Source organism: Rosa rugosa, chromosome 1 (assembly GCF_958449725.1).
Source record: "Rosa rugosa chromosome 1, drRosRugo1.1, whole genome shotgun sequence".
NCBI classification, from domain to species: domain Eukaryota; kingdom Viridiplantae; phylum Streptophyta; class Magnoliopsida; order Rosales; family Rosaceae; genus Rosa; species Rosa rugosa.
In genome coordinates, this window is record NC_084820.1 from 52,686,499 (window position 1) to 52,712,271 (window position 25,773).

Genomic DNA, 25,773 nt, shown 5'->3' on the forward strand with positions numbered 1-25,773 from the left:
AGTGGGTAGTTCTAGGAAATTTTTTTAATTAGTTTTTTATTTTTTTTATTATGTTTTGACACTTTTGTCCCTGATGAATAAAATGTTATCCGTGATATTTTAATCTTTGAGGGTTGAAAATGTAAAAAAAATCAATTTTGGCTAACAAAACCTCTTTTCTTAATAATAGTATATATATATATACACACACACACACACACATTTAAAGCTAAATTGTTTTTCTGTATCCATAGAAAATTCATTCAAATAAACTGCAATTACACCACAATCACAGCACCCAAAAAGGATTGCAAAGGCTGCAAGGGCTCCAAAGGTTTCCAAGATCTAAGATGCATCAAAGTCTTCTAAGGTTTCCAAATCCAAAAAATGATTAAAGCCTCCAACTGTTAAAGGTCTACATTTTGCCTGTTTGCATTTTTTTTTTATAAAGCTTTAGTTTTTAAATGTTGAATGTGCTTTTGTGTTCAACTATGCAATTTTGATTCTTTTGAACTTGTACCTTGTTGGAAATGTGCATCAGTTCTTGTGTATGCAGTTTAGCTATTTAGATTTTTGAACTTGTGCTTTCTAATTTTAAAATGTTCTTTTATGTTATGTATGCAGTTTTGAACTTACCGTTGTTTGATGGTTTGTGTTGTGGTTTTGTGCGTTGCTGAGTTGATGCATGAATGCATAGCCTACCTGGCTGCCTGCTTGAGTTCCAGCCTTATTGCATAGTGCATGACTGCTTTAGTTTGATGGTTTGCAACTCAGTTGTAGTTTGGAGTTTTGAAATCTTTTTTTTTTGTTTAAAGTTTGTGGTAGTGTAGTACAGTTTAGTACTTTGATTAGTTTGATGGTTTGCACTTTTGTAGATTGCAACTCCGTTGGAACTAGAATAAAGTGATAAACTGTTTATTTCAATTATTTGCTTCAATTTGGATTTTTGATCACTTTGATGGTTTATCAAGATTGTTGTGAGAATTTCTCAATGTAAGTCCTTAATATGGTCGTTCTTGGCATATGTGTGAATGTTTGAGTTGCCCAGATTAGACTTAAAAGCATGGAAAAATGGAAATTTGTAGAGTGTAAACAGTTTACTAGTTTTGCTATTTTGGTAGTTACTGTAGGAATCGAAAAACATACATAACTGAGCCGAAGTGAAATGGTTCGGGTCCTTGTTGGTTCCAGCATTTGAAAATGAAAAACCCGAACCAAAATATTTATCTGCGGTTCAGTCTCAGTTTTACAATTATATATACTAGCAACGTGCCCGCGTTTTTCGCGGGTGATAATGTGATGTTAATGGAAAATAGATCGATTAAAATGAATAGTGGTTATTTATTTTTTAGACATAGAATAGTGGTGGTTTGGGTATTTTTTTCAATTTACTCTTTTATTTATTTATATGTTATTAACTTAATTTAATAATTATGTTATTGAAGGGTATTATAGGCACTTTCAAAATTTAGTGAAGCCTTTGACACCAAAAAAGGGCCTCTAATTATAGTAGTAGATATATATATATATATATATATATATATATATATATATATATATATATATATATATATATAAATCTAACCGTTTTTCTAAAATTCTTATTTGCCTATTTATACCCCCAATAAATATTCTCTTTCTACTGTTTGGTTTATTAATTCTAATATTAAATATAAATATTAGGAGTGACAATCTAAGTAATAATTTTGATTGGATTATCTGGAATGCTATCTGGAACTTGAGCTGTCCTCCTAAGCTGAAGATGTTTATCTGGAGTGTTTTCTACAAAAAGATTCTTACTAATGTGCAAAGAGCCAGAAGAGGCCTCACTGCCAACCCTACTTGCCCCATTTGCAATTCTGCTGATGAAAGTCTTCTTCATTTATTTAGAAATTGCCACAGGTCTATGGCCATTTGGCAACCTTTCCTTAAACCTGGTACCATTTTTAACTCCTTCTCTCTAGATTGGAATATTTGGGTGGTTGCTCAGCTTCACTGCCATACAAGGATCAAGAATAATATTAAGTGGTGTAGTTTATTTGTCTTTGTCTTATGGTTCATTTGGAAATGGAGGAATAAGGAGATTTTCGATCCTAAGTTTGTCATGCCTGCCTGCCCTGAGAGGATCATATGGGATTATGCAGAAGAATGGATTTGTGCGCAATCAAAGGTCAATTCTGACACCATGTACAACTACATTATGCTTTCTTGGAGCAGACCTCCTATGAACTATTTCAAATTGAATATTGATGGGACTAGAGTTTCGTATTCTGGGAAAATTGGTGCAGGAGGGGTTATCAGAGACCATAATAGCAACTGGGTGGATGGGTTTCAAATTAATCTTGGTGTTGGGGAAATTCTTGATGCTGAGGCTTGGGGTCTTTTCTTTGGTTTAAAGTTAGCCTCAAAGCATAACATTACTAATTTGGAGATTGAATCAGATTCTGCTGTGCCGGTTCAACTTGTGCAAAACTCTGACAAGTCTCTGCATCCCCTTGGTTCTATGCTTGCTGGCTGTGATCTAATGTTGGCTAAGTTTCAGAATGTCAAACTGACACACATCTTTAGAGAATGTAACATGACTGCTGACGCCCTTGCCAAGAATAGCATTCTTCATGAACCTAGATTTGTCACTTTTGACAATCCCCCTGCTCATGCTGCCCAAACTTTCTTGGATGATTTGTCTGATGTAACTAGAGCTAGGAGGATTGGTTTTTGTTCAAGTTCTTAGCTTCTCCTTTGCTTCTGTTTGGGCCTTTTAGATCCTGCTTGTAACAAAAAAAAAAAATTTGATTGGATTATGGAATCATGAATAATCATTGGTTCGGATAGAGATTAATATAATTTAACATTGGAAACTCTATAAAAATAAATTTTTTATATAGATTATTTCTATTTTTTTATTTATATCATTCTAAATTTTAGAATATTTGTCCGTTATTTGTTAAAAATAAATTAGTATGACATATATTTTTGAAATAATATGATATATATTTATTTTCTGTATAATTTTCCTCTCTAGTTACAGGGGTTTACTCCCTCTTTTTGCCGCCATCTCTTCTTCACTCTCTCCTCCAAACTGCGGACATGGCTATGGCGATTCGTTCTGCACTCGCAAAGCTGGCGAGTAACTCTGTTCACAAGAACAGAAGTGGAATTCTGATGCTTAGGGCTTTTGCTATCGACAAAAACCTCGATCGCCAAAGCCGGGCCGTTTCGGGGTTTCCTGCCGGTCATTTCTTCCGTCACCGATTCGATTATGGAAGCTATAAAAGCAAAAAAAAGGAGCTTAAGGTACATAACCACACTGGAATTGCTCTTCTGCATATTGCTTTCACATTTTTGTTTAGGATTATAATTCTGCTTTCTTTTTTTCTTTTTTTTTTCTCTGTTTTTTTTGGTTGGTTTGTTTTGAATAGGTATTTGATTATTATATGGATTTAGGAGGATTAGAGCCTGCCCGTTTCGCCACGGAAGAGTTCAACAAGCGAAAGGTATCAAGTTGATAGCATTAGGAGATTAATGAAAGCCGAATGCTTCTTCTTTTTTCGCTAAAATGCAATTTTGTTTATACTAATGATAGCTTTAGCCTAATTGTTTAGTTTGTTTGAAATAAAGTATTTTGGGTTCTTCTTTAGAAAATGCAACTGCAGTTTGTGAGAGTTGTCAAGGCACATAGGCATCTGCTGTGCACAGGAATTAGCAGCCTATATGATATAACATTGGAGGCAGTTGATGCCGGTGTCGCTAAACTTTACCAAGCAAAAGTTTCAGTAAATTTCACTGATGGCATGTTTTTGGAATGGTTCTGTCTTGTTGTCGATGATGGGTGTCCTATAGCACTATTTGATCACCTAGGTAACTATTCTGGCACTTCTGTTTATTAAGTATATTATTGATAAGGATATGATTTGATAACCTAATTGATGCACATCTGTATATAGGGGAGGGCACAGGTAGTTAGGTTGGTTATGTTTCTAAGTTCAGTTAACAAAGCAACAAATTTGGGGATATTAATGCTGGGTGTTTTATTTACTTGAACCAGAAAACTTTTTTGCTCAGAAGGACAATGAAGACAGAGCAGAGAGTCAAATTCCGATGTGTAAAAAGCAGGTATTTGCAAGCCATCCATTTTCCTTATTACCTTCATGTCCATGTTTAACAGATGATGTTGGGCCAGGACCACCATCTGCCTTATGTTGTTCAATGGTTGCTTCTTTTTCAAGAGGACTGTCTCACACTCTCACTTTTCTGTCTTTGAACAGGGACTTAATTGTTCTAATAACTTATGTATCAAACTATGTCGTATTGAACCTGCATATGACTTATCAAATAATGGCAAGATGCAAAAATTTGGACGTTGGGCCGTGAAAATGTACAACAAGGAAAAGGTTTGAATTGAAAACATTCTGAATTTGTAAAAGCAGCATGCTATTCTACCTCATGCTTTGCTTTTATGTTTGATTCTTAATGACTGATTTATAAAAATCATGTCTAATATGCATGCCTTCCATTTGACATTTTTGATCTGTTTCTAGAATGATTTAACCCTGCTGCGGAGAATGAGTTTCTTACTATAGGTTTTGCATATATAATAAATCTAAAGTTCTGGTTTCGGTTTTAGAATGCTAAACTGCAGTTTAAGAGAGTGGTGAACGGAAGCAAGCTGCAGTGGGAGGATTTTGTTTATCTAACAATGGAGGCAGCAGATGCTGGTGTGATGAAAATTTACCAAGCAGAACTGTTTTTGCCAGATGACGAGAAGATTAAGCATCCCAATTCCAAGCTCATTTTGTTTGGCCATGTTGATGATAATGGGGGATTGTCGATACTAATTGATAAGAGGCATGAAGAATGCACAAAAGAGATTTTGGAATCTGAAGATATTATTACAGCATACCAGCAAGGTCTGTAAGAATTTCTTACAGCATGCTTTTTTCTTTTTGGTAATTCTTTTTTGGCTTGTTTCTTTGATTACCATCATTACATACCTAATTCAGTAATCTGCAAGTTGCTTATGTGGGTTGATTATTCATCTTGGTCTATTCAATTTGATTCGTACTTAATATCTGAATTTCCATGTCTACTTTATAGGTTACTGCCGTTACAAGGATTCTAATGTTTTCCTTCCAACCTTTTTGAGATATTGAAAACAAGAGCCGATGAGATTATTCTGCCTATATTAAGTGAAGAGATTAGATCTGGTTAGTAAATGGCGGTAATAGATTGTGCAATGCATCAGTTGACTATGTGTGTGTGTGTGCAGTACTATATATCTGAGATTCTGAGATATCAATTAGTTAGGATTGTGGGCTTTCTTTGAATGTCCTTTGATCGGCCTGTAATTACACTACTGTTACAATTAGATCATATGAGTACTTTTTTGTTCTTTTGCCGATTACTGTAATCAGTGGCGGATCCAGAAGTAAATGTCAGGTAGGGCAAGATTCAACTAAGTTAGTAAGATATTAAAAAAAATTATTAAATTACAAATTTAGTACGAGACGGTAATTGTCCACGGCGCGATTTCATATTTTGAAAACGTTGCATTATAGGATCATTACCAATGCTATTAGATGTAAACAAGCAAACTATCATTCATCTATTGATCTCCCATTCTATTACGAAGTGGATTCTTCACAATGTTCATAGCTGAGAATACTCTTTCCACTGAAGTTGTTGCAACCGGTAGAACTAAAGCCAAAGTTAGAAGCTTGTTGACTGATGCATGTGTTTTGTGTTTTCCTGTCTCCACCAATTTTTTAGCAAGACTACCAATTCCTTTCAATTGAGAAAATTCATTGTTGAATCGCATTTCATTAGCATAAATATCAAGCTTGTCTTCAAGTGATAAGACATCTCTTTCAGAAAAATCTCTTGGATAGAATTTGGCAAGACGGAGTAACTTTTGTTTATCAAAAGCGGAGAATAAATTATCTGGACTTAAACTTGCAACACAGAAAAGAAGCTCAGAGTTTACCTCATTAAAACGATCATTCAAGTCTGAAAGCTGTCTATCAATCACAGTATAAAAGACCTCTACTCGATAATGATGAAGGTTTGTTATTTTTTCAGCTCTCCGTTGGGATTTCCCTTGAGCAACAAAGACATCATCCATATTGGGAATCTTGATACCATGCTTGCCACAAAAAGAATAAACCTTGTCAAGAAAATCATCCCATTCACATTCATCTTCCCTCATTTTTTTGTAGTTGCTGCTTACATGCCTTGACTAAATCCATAGCATTGACAATATCTTGATCCCTCTTTTGTAATGCTTGTGATAAATCATTCGTGACTCCTAACACTTGCCTCATTAAAAACAGACAAAATATGAAGTCAAACGATTGCATTTATGCTAGCAATGGGAAATGGGGTCGTCTGGAAATGGCAAAAAGAATGAGAAATGGGAAATGGGGTCGTCTGGGAATGGCAAAAAGCATGGCTTCAGCCTTTAAGGCTTTACATATATACAATTATATATGAACGATAGTGGCATAGTGCTTTGTGAAACAACACCATGCATATCAATTATCTATATATATTATACCTCAACATATATATCAAACGTGGTTTTGCCCTTCTAGAGGTGATGAGATTAGTGGGCTGATTGTGGGTTTGCCCTTTTCTGTCAGTTTTAAGTGAATTCCTTAAGCCAACATATATATATTAAGGTAAACAAGCAAAATCCAGCTTAGGCAGTTGCCTAAGCTCGCCTATACGTGGATCCGCCCCTGACTGTAATGAAGTACTTTTTGGTGAGCTGATCGGCACTTCATTGGGAATTTAAAGTTGGATAACTGGTGAAAAATACTCGAGCATGAGAACAAGACGTCTGGCGAAAGCATGGAGGAAATTCGTGTCGCATGGTCTTAATTTGGTTTCATTTTTTGTCAAATTCTGTCACAGTTTCCATCAAAAATGTCATTTTCAAACTTTTGGGAGACTATTTGCCACCAAAAAAAAAAAAAAAAATTAGCCTTTTGGTGGCGTTTGGAGGCACGCATTGGCATGCGTATCACCACAACTTTCCAGACGGTTGATATTTAAATTTCTCTCAAATCTTGGATCAATATCACTGTTAATGTCACATTTCGCAAGCATGAAAGCAGCCCAGGGACTGATGTGAATCATTTAGTTACTGACCTTGTGCAGCATCTGCTGCTATTCTAAGCCTATCTTCCCAACCCAAAATATTTGAACTGCTATCTACTGATCTGCATGATTAGAAATAAAAGGATCTCAGATGAGAAATGTGGAACTTTAGTACTTAATATTTTCAATTACAGCTAGCCAAACCTGAAAGATGTTCTTGTAAGTTTCCATTGGCCATGTACTCGTAGACGAGCCCTATATTTGGTTTCATCATTGCAATATCCAACAAGCTAGGCCTGTCAAGTTCTTATGATGAACTCTTAAACAGAGTTTATTTATCTTTTCTAAATGCCAAGATTATCAGCCTATCTACGAACAATTTATATCATTATGGCCCTTATAAGCTGAGAACCTCAAGATGACATTAGAAAATTCTGCTGTTTAGATTGTCAGTATATCACCATATTTCGTATCAACAAAGCAATAACGCATGCATTCTACACCTAATAACCAGAGCAACCTATTTGTCAAGACCAAACAAATGGGCGATTCAATGTTTTTTTTTTTTTGAGAAATAAGAATTGCATTAAAAAGCAATCTAGATAGTTACATCATAAATAAGTACACGGGAGAGCCATTGTGGCTCCTCCTCAACCCAAACTTGAAATGCAGGAAACAAAAGCTCATTTTTAGTTAGAGTATGCGCTGCCTGATTACATCTCCTAGGGCTATATGTACATATAACTGAAGAGAAGAAGTGGAAGAGATTTCGCACTTCCTCAACCAAAGCACCTTCAACCGACCAAACAAGATCTGTTGTATTCAAATCATTAATCACTCCAAAAGCATCCATTTCCAGAATGATGTGTGTCGATTGAAAACCTGCATGCCCAAAACTGCTGCATATAGTTCTGTAGCTTTGACAGAATAACCACCTCTCATCCCTTTTGAAACCGCAATCATTAAATCACCATTTTCATTACGGAGGACTGCACCCAAACCTCTCAAGACAAGTACATCATCTACAGCTCCATTCACATTTAGTTTCAGAAACGGAAAAGAAGGTCGAGTCCATCTAACCTGAGCAATAGTTCTATGAGCAGAGTAGCAAGCTTGGAGACGTTGCTCCAAAAATTGTTGCTGCAAATGTAGAGCTTGAGCATACAAAAGGTGAGGATTGACCGCTTGTGGTTGAAAATCACATCATTTCGAACCTGCCAAATCCTTCTACATATCAAAACCACCAAACCCAATTCATTCAAAGTAAGAACTGATGTTGCATATCTAAACAGGTGTGTGAAGGTCCCAAAATGTCCACCACCCACTGCACTCTTGAAAGGAGTAGTCCTCCAAACCTCCTTAGCCTTTGGACAAGACCAAAGGGCATGTAGAATACTCTCCTCCTCTCCCTGGCACCTAGAACAAACTGAAGAAGCAAGAAGATGTCAATGATGTAGTGAAAATGTTGTTGGCAAGATTTCATGAAGCACTCTCCAACTAAACACTCTTGCACCTTCAGGGATTTTTAATTTCCACACAACCTGCCAAACCAAGTCCACATAATTAGAAGAACTTCCCTCCTGACCCTCACCTCTAACCCTAAAAAACTGAGCAAGCTGGTAACCACTCTTCACCGTATAAACTCCCTCTTTCGTATAGTGCCAAATCAGTTTATATGAACAAGGAGCAGTAGGCAATGGAATGGAACAGATAGCTGCCACCTCCGACTCCCAAAAAGATTCTGAAAGTAGTCTAAAGTTCCAAGAACCATTTGAAATCAAAGAAGAGACAGGGTGATTGAATAGCAGATTTGGAGGAGACATGATCTTGAAAGAGTATGGGATTGGCACCCAAGCATCATGGTAGATCATAATAGAGTCACCAACACCAACTCTCCACCTCAAACCAGAAAGCAGCAATTGTCTCCCCCATCGTAGCGATCTCCAAATTAATGAACAAGATCGCCCAACCCTTGCCTCTAAAAAGGAAGATTGAGGATAATATATGCACTTGTAGATTTGAGAAACCAGTAAATCCGGCAAAGAAAGCAATCTCCAGCACTGCTTGGCAAGCAAAGCCTGATTAAATTACACAAAATCTCTGAATCCCAGACCTCCATTCTTTTTATTACGACAAAGAGAACTCCACTTCAACCAGTGCATACCCTTCTTGCCTCTTTTGCGACCCCACCAAAATCGAGCCGACAAGCCCCGATAGATCATGAAATAAATACATTGGCAATCTGAATACACTCATAGAGTATGAGGGAATTGCCTGAACAACCGATTTCAACAAAATCATCTTGCCTGCCTGTGACAACTTTTTCTCTTTCCAACCAATCAGCTTGTGCCATATCCTGTCTCAAACAAATGGGCGATTCATGTTTAGTATTAATTTAAAGTATTTAAGGAGAGGACTAATATTAATGGTACATATTATTAATGGGTGCGTCTGGGCTACGCCGGCGTAACTTACGCCCATGTGGGGTCCGCTTTGCTGGAGTCTTCTTGTCCACACAATTTGAATGAGAAGGGCACAGTAGGAATTGCCCACTTCACTGATGTTATCAGTTCAAAACAAGCCCTTACGGTAAAAAACGAAGGGCATTCATGACAAATCCCACATGCCAACTTGAATAATATGAATGAATTGTCGCCGAACCCAAAAAGCCAATTCTTTATACCCAGATCAAACCTCTCATCTTCTCTGAAAACCCCATCTTCATCATCCACCACGATCTCAGAAACCCACCTTTCAAATTCAACTACTAATCAACCTCAAGCCCCCAAAAGCCCATCACTTGAAGTTCCCTTCATTCCCACATGCACAAAAACCCCATCTTCCTTAGCCAACGTCCTCATCCACTACGCCACCACAAAACATCACCCCACAGCAAACCTTCAAAGATATAGCAGTATCAGCAAGGATCCTAACAAAGAGCGTCTTCCTCGTCTTCGGCTTAGGCCTGGATAGCCTCATGTGGGCGGCTCTCAACTACGGTGGCTCCACCGTTTTCCTAGAAGGAAGAGTGAGATCGGAAGGAAGTGTACCTGCGACGACGAACTTCAATGACGAAATCGAGCGGCGCAGCGGGAGACCCAGCATGAATCATATGAGTGAAGTGAAGACTACGGTTTTCAGATTCTGCTGGTATGCATGTAAAGGGTCCTGAGTTAGTGTAAGTTTTTCAAATGGTCAATTTTGGTCTGAAATGAACGAACACAGAAAAGCCAAACCGCCACTGTGAGCAGTGGTCTCGGCGGTGGCTGTAATCAACTAAAATGGCAACTTTTCCAAAATTAATCGAAATCAAAAACCACGTATAAAAACGTGTACAGCATGAAATGTAGACCAAGTTCCATAGTTCATGCATTGCAAACCGTCGCCGGGTCCGGATATTGTAGGGAAATCGCCGTAAAACACCGGCTTCGATTCTCTCTCTACACCCATTCACTAGACCAACCGAGGCTAGAAGCAGAACCGCAGCAAGGAGCTGAATCGATTGAGTGCCCTGCGCCGCCGCTTAGTGGCCGTACCCCAGAGTCCCGATCGGGTTACTTACGCGGGTCGGCGAACAAGAAATGGGTCGAGCATCTGGGATGATTGATCCAATCAAGCCCTTTTCTGTTTTCTTCAAATAGATCTAGTCACTATATACATGGAATCAACGGTCTAGATTAGACGGTTATTAGAGTTAATGGTTCAGATCGCACCGCGAATTTTCTTTTATTAAAAATGAATTTACATAATTTTTAAATTTTATAAATTCATAATAATTAGCTCGGATATCCAAAAAATTTCACGAACTCGTCGCATCCCATAATTTATTATCCAACCTTCAAATTAAATATTTTATATCAAGAATATTTTTAAAAATATTTCTCGTAGGTCAAAAAGTGTAAGAAGTTTCGATAAAAAATTTTCATTTACTTTTTTATCTTAAAAAAGTCACATTTATTTTGTTTAATAATTTTGTTTCAGTAACAAATTTTGTAAAAAAATTATAATAAACTACACATTACTTGGATTATAATAAAATGCGTAATTATTTTTATAATAAAAAAAATATATGCATTTTTATTTCAATAGTCGAGATGGACTTTTTCCATATTAGGCATATTTTTTCATATTTTGTGAAATTCAAAGAAAAAATAAAATTTAAAATCGATAAATTTAAAATTTTCTATGTGCTTATTGAGTAGTAATATGTATTAGGTAAAAATATTAAACCAGTCCATCGTCATTTCGACATCTCTCAAAGTGGCCAATTCTATAAATGTTTATACTTTCATAAAGAGAGCTGAATCACAATGAGATAAATGTCCCAAAATTTTGGATCGCACAAAATCCTAATAGTGTACTAATGTAGTATAGCATGTTTATTAGTTGTAGACTTGTAGGGAAAGGAAAATTCTACAATGTGTTAACGTATGACATGCATACAATTGCCTTAAAAGTGGTAAAATGAGTCCTCAAAATAGTAATATTAGTCCTCAAAAGTATAGCATGTTTATTAGTTGTAGACTTGTAGGGAAAGGAAAATTCTACAATGTGTTAACGTATGACATGCATACAATTGCCTTAAAAGTGGTAAAATGAGTCCTCAAAATAGTAATATTAGTCCTCAAAGTAGTAACATGAGTCCTTAAAGTGATAAATTTTCTTAGTTACCACATGAGTCCTCAAAATAGTAATTTCTTAGTAACAAATTTTGTAAAAAAATTATAATAAACTACACATTACTTGGATTATAATAAAATGCGTAATTATTTTTATAATAAAAAAAATATATGCATTTTTATTTCAATAGTCGAGATGGACTTTTTCCATATTAGGCATATTTTTTCATATTTTGTGAAATTCAAAGAAAAAATAAAATTTAAAATCGATAAATTTAAAATTTTCTATGTGCTTATTGAGTAGTAATATGTATTAGGTAAAAATATTAAACCAGTCCATCGTCATTTCGACATCTCTCAAAGTGGCCAATTCTATAAATGTTTATACTTTCATAAAGAGAGCTGAATCACAATGAGATAAATGTCCCAAAATTTTGGATCGCACAAAATCCTAATAGTGTACTAATGTAGTATAGCATGTTTATTAGTTGTAGACTTGTAGGGAAAGGAAAATTCTACAATGTGTTAACGTATGACATGCATACAATTGCCTTAAAAGTGGTAAAATGAGTCCTCAAAATAGTAATATTAGTCCTCAAAGTAGTAACATGAGTCCTTAAAGTGATAAATTTTCTTAGTTACCACATGAGTCCTCAAAATAGTAATATTAATCCTCAAAGTGGTAACATGAGTCCTTAAAGTGGTAAATTTTCTTAGTTTACCATATGAGTCCTGAAAATAGTAATATTAGTCCTCAAAGTGATAACATGAGTCCTTAGAGGGGTAAAAATAGTTGATGTATGAGAAATGTTAACATACCATAGCTTTACCCGTAGGGAAAAGGATACCTTCCAAGATGAACATGGTGAAAGAAAAAGAATTTGACAAATTTGACCGTTGGATGTGATCAATGAAGAGAAATATGGCTATGGTAAAAAATTGACATGTTTTCGTCATCGTTTCAGTCTTGATCCGCGTGGTCAACTCTAAATTCTAAATACTAAAACGCTGATAACCACTCCCTCGCAACTCCTTTTCTCAATCTATCAGCTCTCACACCTCGCAGGGATGAGGTGTATCAATCTATGTAAAAGATTTGGGACATTTATTTCTCCGTGATTCGGCTCCCCTTAGAGAAGCATAAACGTATATTGGGTTGACCCCTTTGACCAATATGAAAACGAAAGCCGACCGAGTTAGTTTTTTTTACACGATACCTATTGATATGTGTTAAATACATGGGTAATGTCAAATCTATCAATTTCTAATTTGTACTATTTGGATAAGACAAAATCTTTATATGGCTACTAGTGTTATATAGCATGTTTATTGGTTGTAGAGAAAATTTTACCTTCCAAGATGAACAACGTGAAAGAAATAGAATTTGACAAATTCGACCGTTGGATGTGATCAAGGCTGGTAAATATGGCTATGGTAAAAAATTGACATGTTTTCGTCATTGTTTCTGTCTCGATCCGCATGGTCAAACCTAAATTCTAAATATTCATCAACCTAAAACGCTTGTAACCATTCCCTCAGAACTTCTTTTTTCGATCTGTCAGCGCTCACACTCTCCTGGGGACAAGGTGTATCAACCTATGTAAAAAATTAGGGACGTTTCTCTTCCCATAATTCGACTCCCCTTAGGGAAGCATAATTGTATATTGTGTTGGCCCCCTTTGACCAATATGAAAACGAAGGCCAAATGAGTTAATTTTTGTTCACCGTACCTATTAATATGAGTTAAATGCATGTGTAATATCAAATCTATCGATTTTTAATTTAGTGTTTGCAAATCATGAGACGCTGCACCGTAATGCTGTAGACGAGCTACAAATTGGGGACCCATTATTCAAAAACGCCATTTTGCCATTCTGCTCCGAGTTGCACCCATTATTCCCGAAATCCTGAAACCGCCGCCGCTGCCACCGTTATTTCCCTCAGATTTCTCTTGAGAAATAGAGAACCAAATCAACCACAGCCTCGAATCTCAGGGAAACACAGAGACTCCTGAGCTTTCATAGTTTCAGAGCTCTTCGAATCTCAACCTTCAGCCATCATCATCGTCTTCAACCTCCGAACCTTCATCTTCTATCTCATCGCAAGCATCCATTCCTCATCAGACTTCTCAATTGCTGAGATGCGGCGGCAACTTACCTTCAATTTCGGTGTGGATCGCCACTTCAGAGTTTTCGATGAGATACAGCTTCGACAACACAACTTGGCAGGTGAGAGGGAGTGGAATATTAAATGACCACTTCGTCCCTCGTTGAGAGGGATGGGACCGCAGTAAAGGGTTTGTTTTTACCCACTCCATCTGGCTTGTCGTTTGTGTATTGTTGAATGACCATATTGACCTTCCGTTAACGGCTGTTACAGGCGTAATTTACGCCGGGCGTAGCCAAGAATCAACCATTATTAATAGGGTAGGATCAATAAGGCAGCAAATTTAAGATAACATAATAGGCTCAAGTTAACAATCGCAGGAATTAAAGAGTTCTCATATTCAATCACGCCTAGATTTAAGCTCTTGCTCTTTAGATCGTTGAATTGAAGCGTGGGCGTGTGGCTAGGGCGTAGGGCCACAACATACATCATCTAATCATCCATGGCTCCATGCTAGCTGGCACATACTACTAGTCCACTACTACTAGAAGTGGGCTCTAGGGAATACAAAATAAGACTAAGGTATTTGGGCTGGTCTTACTGGCTGTGGTTTACCGTACATCATTTTATGGGGTGGTAAAAAAAGAAAATGGTGGCATTTCAGTTGCCAAATGAGCTATTCGTTGGAGAAAGGTGATCTATGCTATAATTTGTTTGTTCGATTATTACTTAGTCTGATGAATTCTTGTCGGGAAAATGTGCTCCATGATATAAATTCTTCTCTTTTTTTTTTTTTTTCCTGAATTACCATTAGTGCAACAAATGTGCTTCATGATATAATGGGATGGGCATTTTAGCCTGAAAGTCCGATCCGGGCTTTAAAAAATATTTGTGCGAAACGGTTCGGGCCTTGACCGAGCTATATAAAAAACTGTCCGGACCCGGACCTAGTAATTTCAGAAAAGAAAAGCTCGTCAGGCATAAATATATTAAGAAGGGACATGTGTCTCCATTTAATTGGTTCAAAAATTAAGTCCAATATTCTTCAATGCACTCTACTTCATCCAATAATTCTCTTCTATAGCACCCAAGGTCTTCGTCTTCCACGTTCCAATCAAAATCTCATCTTTTTATCCCAAAAAAAAAAATCTCATCTTTACCTTGCATAGGGTGTACTACAAAGCCCGCCAAGAACAATGGAAATTTTCGCATAAGATGTGGCTGCAATCAGTGACGGAGCCAGAACTTTAAGTTCTCTGGGGCACAAATGGATATATCACAACATACAAAATCTGTAAATAAAATTTCTATGTATCAAAATGGTTATTGTCATCGACGTGATTTCATATTTTAAAATCGTTTCAAAACAGTCTCTTTATCTATATTAGTAAAATATTTTTATCAATAAATAAAATCAAGCAATCATTTAACAGATTGCAACAATATTTGATTTTCTTTTAATATGTTAAGTAAAGAAAAACATCTATATTAGTTAATAAAAAAAACTTCTATAATTAACTAAACATAAACAGCACAAACCAGAAATAAACAACAACAGAAAATGAAAAGTCCGTATTAAAAAAAAAACAACAGAAAATGAAAAGTTTTTTTTTTTTTTTTTTTTTTTTAAAAAAAAAAAAAAAACCCCACCCCATTCCCACCTTTGATGGGGCTCGAACTCCTGACCTCTTATATATGAGACCAAAGCCTTACCACCCCACCAAACACACACACCCCAGAAAATGAAAAGTTACTTCAAGGAGGTGAAGTGATCCTTTCATAATTTCAACAAAAAATGCTGAAATGCTGCTAAGGAGAATTGAACCCAAAACCTCTTTAGTAGCATAAAGAAGCCCAACCGCTGGACCCAATTCGCTATAGGTTATTTTCAGTAACTAAATTTTATATGTATGTTAAAAAGTCAGTGGGTCACGAGACCCACTGTGCCCCTATGTGGCTCCGCCTCTGGCTGCAATAACCCATTTTTGCGCATTTGTTGCGTGCTCAGAATATTTTATAAAGGTAAATGTGTTCATTTATTATTCCTTTACATTGATATTCTATAGCTAATGACATTATCTATAAAGTCCAGTATGTGAAATTGATTATACTCTTATCATTTGAGGTAAAATTCATTGAGAATAACATAATTTTGTATTTTTGTTGGTATTAATGTAACATTTGCAAGAATTGAAATTCACGATGAGTTCCCTTTATGCAAAGCACACATTGTCTCACTTATGTAATCGCATACCATATCCACTATACATGGTACATGTATTTTAGCACATACATGATTTAAGCTTGCATACAAAATAATGATACCTATAACATATGCATGTTGCACACTTTTTCTCCTTCGACCATGGTTGTTTTTATTATGTCTCGTACCTTAATTTATCATTTTACTAATCATTTAACCAGTAAACGACAACTTTTGTTAATTTTTACTTTCGTTTCGAACTTTAGGGGCTCTAAAAGTTGACTTTTTATTTCTTTTACTTTTTGAGAAACTTCTTTCACGAAAGTTTCAGAGCATGTTAAACTGAATTGAGGAACACGTAGTACGCTTAAATCAGAATTTGTATGAAGAAGTTATGGTCTAAAAAGTAAAAGTTACTACTTCTAAATTGTTTTTCATAATTTGTTATATAATAAGTTTTTAACAATTTATTAATAATAGGAAGAACAATTCTTAGGTTCACCTCTAGGATGAACGAGCATATTCACCCCCATTATCGATTAACATACTTTTACTTAATAAATTCATAATCCAACGGTCCATATCTTAAATAAGCCTTTAAAGATCATCTCTGTAAAAAATCAATCGAATCAGAAATCGTTTAATTATCTAATTGAATCAAACAAATGGATGGTTCTAACAACACTTATTACTATTATGATAAACCGTCCATGTATTTCATAGAAATGAATAACTAAAAGGTCTTCAATTTGATTGGTTTTTTATAGAGCTAATCTTTGTATTACGTTATACAACATGAATGGTCGGGTTAGAAAATTATAAAGTTATTATGTCTTAATCGTAAGAGAGAATGAATATGCTCATTCACCGAAGGGGTGAACCTAAGAATTGTCCTAATAGGAATCTCTACTGTTATTATTTTCACTAATAAACATAAAATTCATGAGTCATAACACAATTTCCATTTTTGTTTTCCTATCATGAAAGGGAACAAGTCATTATTCACTAGTTAGTGTAACATAGTCCGCCTGTTGCCTAAACGGCTAAAAATTTAAAGTAGCATAGTCACTATTTCGAAGGGATATGTAATCTTACCTCTCCAGTATTTTGCACCAACTCTTCCCTCCCTCTACTTCAATCATTTCAACAAGTTTAATTAGTACTCATGTTCTTCTATCACAAGCCATTATACTTCGCCTTTGAATGTGCAACCAACTAGTAGTAACTAGTACTTAGACTTGCCCACCCTATTGGACCAGTCTAGTTGGTGCCAAATTTAATGTTAGGGTCTAGGGAAGGAAAAGAGGGATTAATAGCTGTGGAGCCCATTGTGATTAGATTGGGTTTTCTTTCTTTTTTTTCTCGAAAGAGTAAAAGAAATTGGGTTAAAAATCACCACGTGTGAGGTCAGTTTTTTATAATTCAATTCACTTGTCATTCTTTACCACCTTTTTTTATGTGATAATGTGAGGTCAGTTTCACTGTTTGAGGCTCAGACGTCAGACATGCTTGATATGTAGTGATCAACTGTAGCAGAAGCATAACAACTGGTCTGATATGGAACCCCAAAAAGGAAAAAGGTCAATAGGCAGTGGGGATGAGTCAGTGGAGGGTAAAAAGTTGTTCCTCCGCTACCTTCTTTATAGATACTTTTTTGCAGCATCTAGCTAGCTCCCAAGTTAGATTATGGAACGTGCAGAGCTTCTTCCACCCACCCAAGTGAGCATCGGGTGCATGTATTACACGCGTTGTCGGCGTTAGTTTTGACCAATTAGTGGGCAACTCAGTAAGACTTGTTTACCGTTTGCAGCACCACGGGTATTTCTGAAAACTCAGTAAGACTTGTTTGGGTGTTTTGTTTCTCATCTACACTAAACTAATCAAATCCACCATCAAAACCCCATATAAGATCAAGGAATCAATACCAAATGGGATGGGCATTTTAGCCTGAAAGTCCGATCCGGGCTTTAAAAAATATTTGTGCGAAACGGTTCGGGCCTTGACCGAGCTATATAAAAAACTGTCCGGGCCCGGACCTAGTAATTTCAGAAAAGAAAAGCCCATCAGGCACAAATATATTAAGAAGGGACATGTGTCTCCATTTAATTGGTTCAAAAATTAAGTCCAATATTCTTCAATGCACTCCACTTCATCCAATAATTCTCTTCTATAGCACCCAAGGTCTTCGGCTTCCACGTTCCAATCAAAATCTCATCTTTTTATCCCAAAAAAAAAAAAAAAAACTCTCATCTTTACCTTGCATGGGGTGTACTACAAAGCCCGCCAAGAACAATGGAAATTTTCGCATAAGATGTGGTTGCAATAACCCATTTTTGCGCATTTGTTGGGTGCTCAGAATATTTTATAAAGGTAAATGTGTTAATTTGTTATTCCTTTACATTGCTATTCTATAGCTAATGACATTATCTATAAAGTCCAGTATGTGAAATTGATTATACTCTTATCACTTGAGGTAAAATTCATTGAGAATAACATAATTTTGTATTTTTGTTGGTATTAATGTAACATTTGCAAGAATTGAAATTCACGATGAGTTCCCTTTATGCAAAGCACACATTGTCTCACTTATGTAATCGCATACCATATCCACTATACATGGTACATGTATTTTAGCACATACATGATTTAAGCTTGCATACAAAATTATGATACCTATAACATATGCATGTTGAACACTTTTTCTCCTTCGACCAGGGTTGTTTTTATTATGTCTCGTACCTTCATTTATCATTTTACTAATCATTTAACCGGTAAACGACAACTTTTGTTAATTTTTACTTTCGTTTCGAACTTTAGGGGCTCTAAAAGTTGACTTTTTATTCCTTTTACTTTTTGAGAAACTTCTTTCACGAAAGTTGCAGAGCATGTTAAACTGAATTGAGGAACACGTAGTACGCTTAAATCGGAATTTGTATGAAGAAGTTGTGGTCTAAAAAGTAAAAGTTACTACTTCTAAATTGTTTTTCATAATTTGTTATATAATAATTTTTTAACAATTTATTAATAATAGGAAGAACAATTCTTAGGTTCACCTCTAGGGTGAACGAGCATATTCACCCCCATTATCGATAGTTGATGTGCTCATATTATCTTATATTTCTATGCCTCTTAATCTTGGTTTTTATGCTTAGTCCTCCTTATTTCGATTCATTTACATGTTTTAGTGTTTTTGTAGGTTTGTTCCATAGAAAGAAGAAAAGAAGCCAAAATGAGCTAAGTAGGATTGAAATGCAATGTGCAATCTGAGACTGGGAATCTGTCTGTGCAGAACATCCAACTTCACCGAATTACTGGGAGTTACTCAGATCGAATCAGACAATGAGCCTTATATCATTTGAAAGATACGGATGTCAACTTTCTGTAGAATTTTACGGATCTCGATTTCGATTCTTCTAGAGTAAGTTATGATTATTTGAGTGAAGATAGGTCGAACAGGAAATCTGCTCGGGAATTTACAACCATTCTTGGAGAACTCAAGTTCCGTGGCACAAGATCATCAATCCTAATGTTTCAAGGAAGTTAATTCAGATGAGGATTCAATGATGAACTTATTCCTATTTCTACAAGAGATATTTCAAGGTTTTCCCATTCCAAATGAAGAAAGGAATCTAAATCCAAGTCTTACAAGGAAACATGAAGCCAAAGATGAGCAGAAATCTTCTCTATATAAGGGAGCACAAATTTACATGAAGAGGGAGTCTCGGGAGCACAATGTAGACGCCTATGGAGCGGAGACCACTCATCCATCTTCCCTTTCTTTTTCCCTTCCATTCTTTTTATGTTTTATTTAGTTATCTTTTACTAAACCTTTTTCTAGGGTTAAGATGATGCCCTATCATGATTGTTTATGTACTTTGATGTTATATTGATGGATTTATAGTTTATTTATGATGAATTCTTAGTCACTGTTTGAATTGATGCTTTATGTTTAAGTTCTTTGATTGATCACCTTAGGGCTTTACATCTAGTAATTAGAAGATGAATTTGAGGCGTACCTGCAATATAATTCAAATTAGCTTCTTGTGATTAAGAATTGTGAATTACATTATTGTCGTACCTGAAGTAATGGTTTGCATGATTCTCTTATTTTCTAGTACGTAATGAGTCCTATGTGTTAAATTTATGCCGTACCTGGATAAACTGCATGTTAGGATATACGACCTCTGCCGTACCTGGAGAGAATCATACACTTAAGGAAAACTATGGTCTAAGTGCCGTACCTGGACTTAGATACGGGAATTGTCATTAAAAGAAATAAAAGAATCTATTAATTGCATCGAAACATAAATAGGATTGTTAGTGGTTGATTCTGAAACCCTAGGTTTTATCATTATTTGTTTCTTTCTTTCTTTCTTTCATTTTCACATTATGTGTTTAGTCGAAAACCTTAAAACCATATCTTCTTTAGTTTGATTGTTTATGTGTTTTTGTGTTTGGATTAATTAGGTTATGATTTAAATTGATTATCAATCCTCAGTTGGAACGACCTCGTACTTGCACACTATACTAACGACGATTCGTGCGCTTGCGAGTTTTAATTAAAATTTCACAACAATAGTAACTTAGATATAAACCCAAAAATATAAGCTTCTATTGAGAAAAACTCATAGATATTTTTTTTTTCAATTTACACCCATTCTACATAAGCAAACCTTCCATATAGAGTATATGTCTATAATTAATAGTTTTTCTCATTCTTTGATATATCTAATATGCCCTTCTGACATTCTCAAAAAAAAAAAAATAATAATATGCCCTTCTGATTTTTTTTTCTTTTTTGATAAATGGGGTTTGGAACCCAGTCAAGCTGGAAGGCTCATCCCCACGCCTATATTATTATTCATAAAGTTTTGCCGCATCGGGGGGACGTAATACCTGTACCCCGAGCGTGCATTGTTGCGTTACATAAATCCTCATAGAGGACATCCTGTAAAAAGTTAGGAGCCTCGACTAAAGAAAGATCCACAACACGATCTAAACTAGCAAATTGAGCTAACCTATGAGCAATACTAGGTTCGATTAGCGAGTCCCGCCACCTCCACCACTCCACGCCTGAGCCACCTCCTCCGCCACCGAGCCACCTCCATGGCTCCACTGCGAGTCTGCGACAGTCGCAGTGCGACTCCTTCAAGGCTTCAATCCCAGATCCCAGGTATTCGATTTTTGGGCTGCGGTCTGCATCTTTGGATTCTCTGCGACAGTGCGACTCCTTGAACTCTTGAAGGCTTCAAATCTTCAATCCTTGATGCTCAGATTCTCAGGTAAACACCGTATACCCAATACCCATGCTGAATTCGTGATGTTTGGTGTTTAGGGTGAGGTGACTGAGGTCGTAATTGGGAATGAGTTGATGTCGATAATTGGGAATGGGTTGATGTTGGATTGTTGATAATTGGGAATGGGTTGAATCGGTTGATGAGATTCATTGATATTATGCAGGTTTGGCTATAGAGACATCAAAAAAAATTTTTGGGCTTCGCCCAAAAGAATTGCCCACCCCATTTTCGAATCCTGGCTACGTCCCTGATTATCCGTACGTTGACGAAGTGGATAACCAGCCTGTGGTGGGCATGGACCAAAGGACCGACGTCGGTGGCGTCGTGCTCGAATGCACCGCTGCATCCGATCTTGGTATTCGTCATCATCCCAAATATTATGATACTTTAGTGGGGTTCTGGTGTCAAAGGCTGCAACCAATCTCCTTCTCTCTCCCCCTTGAACACAATTAACCCCCAGCTTTGCAAGCACCGACCGAAAAGCCATTGCCTTGATCTCCATCTCCACAATCAAATTCAACGGAAAACCACTAGTAATTGGCAACTGAATTCGACTCACCTGTGCTGCTGCAAACTAGATAAGTTTCAGCCGCAAACCCCTACGATGTTTGTGTCAGATTTGGGCCGGGCATTGTTTCTCTTCTGGGCTTCTACGATAGACCAACATATAAAAATCTGCTCTTCCATTGCAGCATCCTCCTCCTCCTTCCATTTAGGGTTTAGGGGTTTTGGTGGTTCGCAGCTTCCTTTTCTCCATTTAAGGTGAGAAGAAATTGAAATCCTCCTCCTCGTTTTTTTAGTGTATGTCAACGAGAAAGAAATTCATTAACTTCTAGTATTTGATGTTTTGGCTTCAGCAATCTGCTATTATAAATGACTGGCAACTCTTGTTCTGTGTCAGATGTTTGTTTCACTGCCAATGTTGCCTTGGTGGGGTTTTATTTTATGGGTTGATTGATGCAGTCGGAAAGAAGACCTAGGTTTACAAGCAATAAACCTAAAACAAAGTTTCTGGAGTCCACCAGAGATAAAAGAGAATAATCTCAATTTGATTGATAATATGATAAAAGATAGTTCTGCAGCCGTTTAAGGTTGCTTAAATAAGAGAAAAGAAACCCTAGGGCGACTAATAATGAAACCCTAAAGCCCATGGGTAAAAACGAAAACAATCCAAAAATAAACTAGAAAACCAAAATACCGAAAATTAGAAAAATGCAGTTTTGAGGCCCTAAACGATCCCGAAAGCCCGAAAAAGCCCACAGATCGTGACATACCACGAGTCTTGTTTGTGGCGCGATTCCCTTTCCGGAAAGCTATGGCACGTCCCAATCGGACACCGAGCTATGTCGTGGCTACTAGTCACTTTTCGTTTTCCTCCTCTTGCACGATCAAGCTGCTCTTTGAATTGGACTGCTATCCGTTCTGCATCATTGATGATGCATGATGATCATGTCTAGGCTGCCTATTGGCTGCTCTGCAGAATGAATCATCCTCAGTTTAAGCTTAGTAGCTGCAAAAGCTTTTTAGCTTTGTAGGTTCGGCATAGCTTGTTTCTAAAATTGGGTTCATATTCTGGATTAAGCTTCTTCTTCTTCTTCCTGCTGCTGCTGCTGCTGCTGCATGTATATAAATTTTCATACATTGCTCACCCTGTCTCATATTGTGCTAGACGTACTGGTACTGATCCATGCCATCTTCGCAGTATACCTGACAATTTACCTATGATTGGTGTCTTTATGGTCTAAATATGAATTTGCTTTATTACCATGTCTAAATTCAATGTCACTGGTTACCTATGGAGTTGCAGAGGAAGAGTATGATTCACTGATTCATTGATACCCATCTTAACTTGCAGATTGAAAGAGTATATATGGCTCTTCGTTGCATGCTTGGAAAGCTGGGCAACAATAATAAATTTCTCTGCTATAAAGGAAGAGCTATGATGCTTGGGACCTTTGAAGTTATCAAACACAAAAATAAGGAATTGCTTTCAACGGCTTTTCCAACTCATTCCTCTCCTCTTCATTTTCAGGACCTTGAATTTCGTGCCCCCGTACCCATAAGGCCATAACTACTAGGAAAGAGGTACGTTTCTATACTAACTTAGCTACCATTGCATTTACTATCTCAGTCGTAGATCGATCTCTTCGCAATAGTAGAGTACCATTCCACAGTGGTACCAGGGAGTAGTCTACCACTAACAGAGGGTTAATGTATTGATACTTTCATGCATTGATTTTGGATATTCTAATCAATTTGCTGCAGTACCCCTCTCTCTCGCTCACACTCAATTTTTTTGTTCTTTTTCTTATTTCCATTTGCATAGGGATGGTATTATCATATGGAATTAGGAGGACTAAGACTTGCCCGTTTCGCATTGGAAGAGTTCAACAAGATAAAGGTATCTATCTACCATATATCCTCATAAGTACAACTGGTAACATTAATTCCAGATTGCCATACAAGAAATTGAAGCTGCTCCTGTTTCTACATCAGCCCTTTGCGATTGTTTATTAGCAATTTCACACTAGCACTATGTACATTATCTCTGAAAGCAAAAAGGTTTATGCTTTGTTTTTTTATGTTTTCCAAATGTATACGTCTCTGGTATATTCTTACTCATTTCTTTTACTGATGCCATTCTTTCCTACAAATATCTGTTGATCAATGTTCCTACAATAATGTTTTCATTGTTAGTTTCTTTCTTACTAGTGATTTTAGTCTTTTAGACATGAAGATTAACAGGTTGCTTAACTAAATATTTCTTGTAGAAAGCCCAACTGCAGCTTTTGAGAGTGGTGGGACTCTGGATGAAGCCGCAGGGTTATCCTCCTCATAATCCTTGTCATTGTTTATATGTTGTAATAATGGAGGCAGTCGATCCCAATGATGTGGCACTACTTTACCAAGCACATATTCAGCTCCATGATTTAAATGAGGGCATGTGGTTGGAAGCATTCTATCGCTGCTGTAAAGTGAGAGAATATCAGAGACTGTATCATTACGACATTACCTAGGTAGTCTATGGCTTTCATGCTGATGTTGCTTATCTTAGTGCTCACATTTTGTGATTAATTAGTGTTTATTAGTTCAATCATTTGCTTGAAACAGACAACTTCTATGACTCAATGTAACCTCAGAGGGCAGGACCAAAATGGTGTTGATGATGATCGATGAAAGATGGCAACCCTGAAAGGACTTTTGCTGTTATTGATGTTAGGCAAAGGTGAACCTGAGCAGTTTGTGTGCATCAATTACCATGTTAATAAAATGAATAAGCAGATCATCGAGTAGCCCTTGAGCGTTGTGAATAATTCGTTTACCCTAAGTTAATTTTATTGTCCATCAAGTCTCTAACTACTGTAATGATATCTATATATTACACACTCCTCATTTCTAAATAATTTGCTTTTGGCCAGCGGTATAACAGAACCCTTCAAGATAAGACTATATTTTTTATATAAGAAAAAGGTTTTAATAGGTCAAATTAGAAATAAAAAAGTTTGTAGAGGAAACTTTTTTAGAGGGCTACACGAACACATGGTTCCTTAAGTCAGTTAAGTGCTTTAATTAGGGATGGAAAAACATTCCAAGAGCAAGTCCAGGGAATGTGTTGGGCCATTGCCCGGGGTAAATCTGGCCCTAGCAATGAGTAGACCCATGTTTGAAGAATTAATCGACCCATTCTATCCGACACCATATCCCTGATAATTTGATTTTCAAACTGAACCTAATTTGAACCCTAAAACCCAACTCTAAACCCCTAACCAAATTAATAAAAAGAAAGAGTACTACACATCTCACATTCTTAGATACACATGAATTTTTTTTTTTTTTTTGGCAGAACTTCATCCTTCTTCCCTCTTAACAATCATGGCTCGACATTTTCTGAATCCTCCGGAACTAATCCTCAGGCCACTGTCATGATGATGGGCACTGGGCAGGTATGCATCATCATATATATGTACAAGACTTAAAGAAAAAAACTCGAACTCAATGTGTTGGTGTTAATGTGTGTGTTTCAGTATGCAGGTACATGGGACTGAAGATCTTGAGAGACAGATTGGGAAGAGCAGCTGGTATATAATAAAAGGAAGTAAGACCTAGTTAATTAGTGGGAATATATAAGAGTGACTGAGGCTTAGTTTTGCAAGTGTGATGTAATGTGTTGAATACAATGTGTAGAAAAGCCCTGGGAATCCATATTTCTATCTTATTATATCTCCTAGTTCATGATTTCAACTACTGTTGTCCAGAATGAAACCACCTTCAGCTTGTTAGGCAATGAAACTAAGAATTGAAAATCAAAATATTTTGAGTGGTTTTCTTATTCAAAAATTAGCATTCAACTGCACCCGACATTTACAAGTTTATCAGCTATTTGAAGCAGTCTTCCTGCTTATTGCCAAAAAGTACTTCTTAAACTTGAATTGTGAAACATAAACTCGAATATTCATATGTTATGCCATAATTC

At 36.5% G+C, this 25,773-nt stretch overlaps 1 protein-coding gene and 1 long non-coding RNA gene across 3 annotated transcripts; both read left to right on the forward strand.

Annotated features, from left to right (window-relative positions):
• Nucleotides 1-2,993: 2,993 nt before the first annotated feature.
• LOC133740797 (uncharacterized) lies at nt 2,994-5,368 on the forward strand. 2 transcript variants are annotated; one of them, XM_062168749.1, is made up of 7 exons: nt 2,994-3,273; nt 3,399-3,473; nt 3,618-3,837; nt 4,025-4,092; nt 4,245-4,370; nt 4,604-4,925; nt 5,074-5,368. In XM_062168749.1, exons 1-6 carry the CDS (start codon nt 3,067-3,069, stop codon nt 4,892-4,894), a joined length of 987 nt encoding a protein of 328 aa, XP_062024733.1. In that variant the 5' UTR covers nt 2,994-3,066; the 3' UTR covers nt 4,895-4,925; nt 5,074-5,368. The 2 variants fall into 2 exon arrangements, with proteins under 2 accessions (XP_062024733.1, XP_062024727.1); XM_062168743.1 differs by having other exon boundaries at nt 4,604-4,886.
• A 15,538-nt stretch (nt 5,369-20,906) lies between these two features.
• Nucleotides 20,907-23,356, forward strand: LOC133740813 (uncharacterized). Its single transcript, XR_009861430.1, has 3 exons — nt 20,907-21,284; nt 21,463-22,061; nt 23,155-23,356. It is a non-coding gene; the product is annotated as an uncharacterized LOC133740813 (long non-coding RNA).
• Nucleotides 23,357-25,773: the final 2,417 nt, after the last annotated feature.